Source organism: Pinus tabuliformis, chromosome 7, assembly GCF_031772625.1.
Source record: "Pinus tabuliformis cultivar Carrire ecotype Pingquan chromosome 7, CPIR1, whole genome shotgun sequence".
Taxonomy (NCBI): Eukaryota; Viridiplantae; Streptophyta; class Pinopsida; order Pinales; family Pinaceae; genus Pinus; species Pinus tabuliformis.
In genome coordinates, this window is record NC_142293.1 from 2,032,397,246 (window position 1) to 2,032,399,009 (window position 1,764).

Genomic DNA, 1,764 nt, shown 5'->3' on the forward strand with positions numbered 1-1,764 from the left:
ATAATTTACAATTTTAAATGCATAAATGTATCTAGTACCTTAAGAAAACTCATAAACACATAAAGCCTCACTATATATATTAACTAGAACCTTATTTTATAAAAATATATAAATAAATAATTTTTTTGAAATATACAAATAAATAAACTTTACAATAGCGTATCAAGGGAGATATTCAAATAAAGATTATGAAAAATAACAACGTTACAATCTCTTCCATACATTTTCATTGTGCATGCCAGCCCAGTGCACAATGTTTCCTCCACTCGTGATGGTTACACGTTCGGTTGTGAAGTGGCCATGGCCACCCTTTATCACGCCCAGGCTCGTCCCGGGTGAGTGCAGGCTCTTCAATGGCTGTCTGTTTCTGTCGGATTTCTGTTCAGGGTTGTCTTTTACGAACCAGACGCGGAATAAGGGGGCCCTGTAATGGGCAATCTTGCAACTTGCATTTGTCTGCCCTCTGTTACCAAAACCCCTCACGATGCAAATGCCCTCTCTGCAATCATTGTAAACAGTGACGTTACAGGTCCATTTCTCGCGGAGTACAAGGGTTACCAGCCTTCAAATCCAAGAAAAGTCGCACAAGTAATGCATTGATTCTTGATTCTTGAGGGTTACTTGGTTCTTGATTCTTTAGGGTTTTTTGGTGCGATCTAGGTCAGGAGAGAAGAATAAATGGAGGAACAGAATCCTCGGCCTCCACCAATAAAACGCACTACAAGCATGTCACGGCTTGGATCTGCAGATTTCGCCATTGAATCCAAGAAAATTCCAGATTCCTCTGTTTTCCATATGGTGCCTAGAATTACAAGTAGTTGCAGTTATCCTAATAAGTCCATGGAGCCCGCCCATTTTCTCGATGCTTGCCATCTCTGCAACCGTCGGATGAACGATGGGCGGGACATCTACATGTACAGGTAAATTGTTCGATCAATTATTCTGGGTTTCCTTTAATTTGATTTGATCTGATAGATATTTGATTTCCCCTTTCTGGGCAGGGGTGACACTGCATTGTGCAGCGTGGAATGCCGGCAACAGCAGATAACCATGGACAAGCGCAAAGAGAAAAGAGCTGCAGGCATCACTGGCCTGAAGCAAGGAGGTCAAGTCTCATCTTCTAATCGCCATGAGAATTCTTTAAACATGGCCAACTTTCAACCACAGACAGAGACGGTTACAGAAGCATGATGAACAAAGCGGCTCCATTTATTAGTAAGGCTTCAACTATTTTGGCTCTCTGCTTTAAATTTCTCCTCTCCTTACTGCAGCCAGGTGTCTGGTATACCCCTGACGAGAAAAATGTTATTCTCAACTCATTTTTCTATCTGTTTTCTTTGAAGTTTTGGGCTTAATTTGAGACACGAATCTTATGCTAGATCAGAAATATGTTTAATTATTTAGCAGAAATTGATAACTATTTGATTTTGCAACCAGAAAATCAAATAACAGCTTCTCTGGTATTAAATTTATTTCTGGCTTTAAAATGTAATTGGTTTAGCTTATTTTGTAATGAAAAATGTTTTTAAATAATTGTATTAAATTTGTTTCTGGCTTTAAAATGCAGGTGGTTTATCTTATTTTGTAATAATTTTTAAAGAGTGTTTTTTTGGTTTTGTTTTTTAAAATATTAGTGAAAATTTCTTGAGAATTGTTTCCTGAATATTGGAGAATTGTTTACTGAATATAACATATTTTAAGAGACTTAAATCTACACAATTAGGAGAACAAATTCTTCACCAAAATTATAAATATTTAAAATAT

At 37.1% G+C, this 1,764-nt stretch overlaps 1 protein-coding gene across 1 annotated transcript; it reads left to right on the forward strand.

Annotated features, from left to right (window-relative positions):
* Window positions 1–355: 355 nt before the first annotated feature.
* Window positions 356–1,562, forward strand: LOC149256649 (protein INCREASED RESISTANCE TO MYZUS PERSICAE 1-like). The gene is made up of 2 exons (XM_089457484.1): window positions 356–920; window positions 1,002–1,562. The coding sequence occupies exons 1-2, from the start codon at window positions 679–681 to the stop codon at window positions 1,189–1,191; spliced, it is 432 nt and encodes a 143-aa protein (XP_089313610.1). The 5' UTR covers window positions 356–678; the 3' UTR covers window positions 1,192–1,562.
* The last annotated feature ends 202 nt before the right edge of the window (window positions 1,563–1,764 follow it).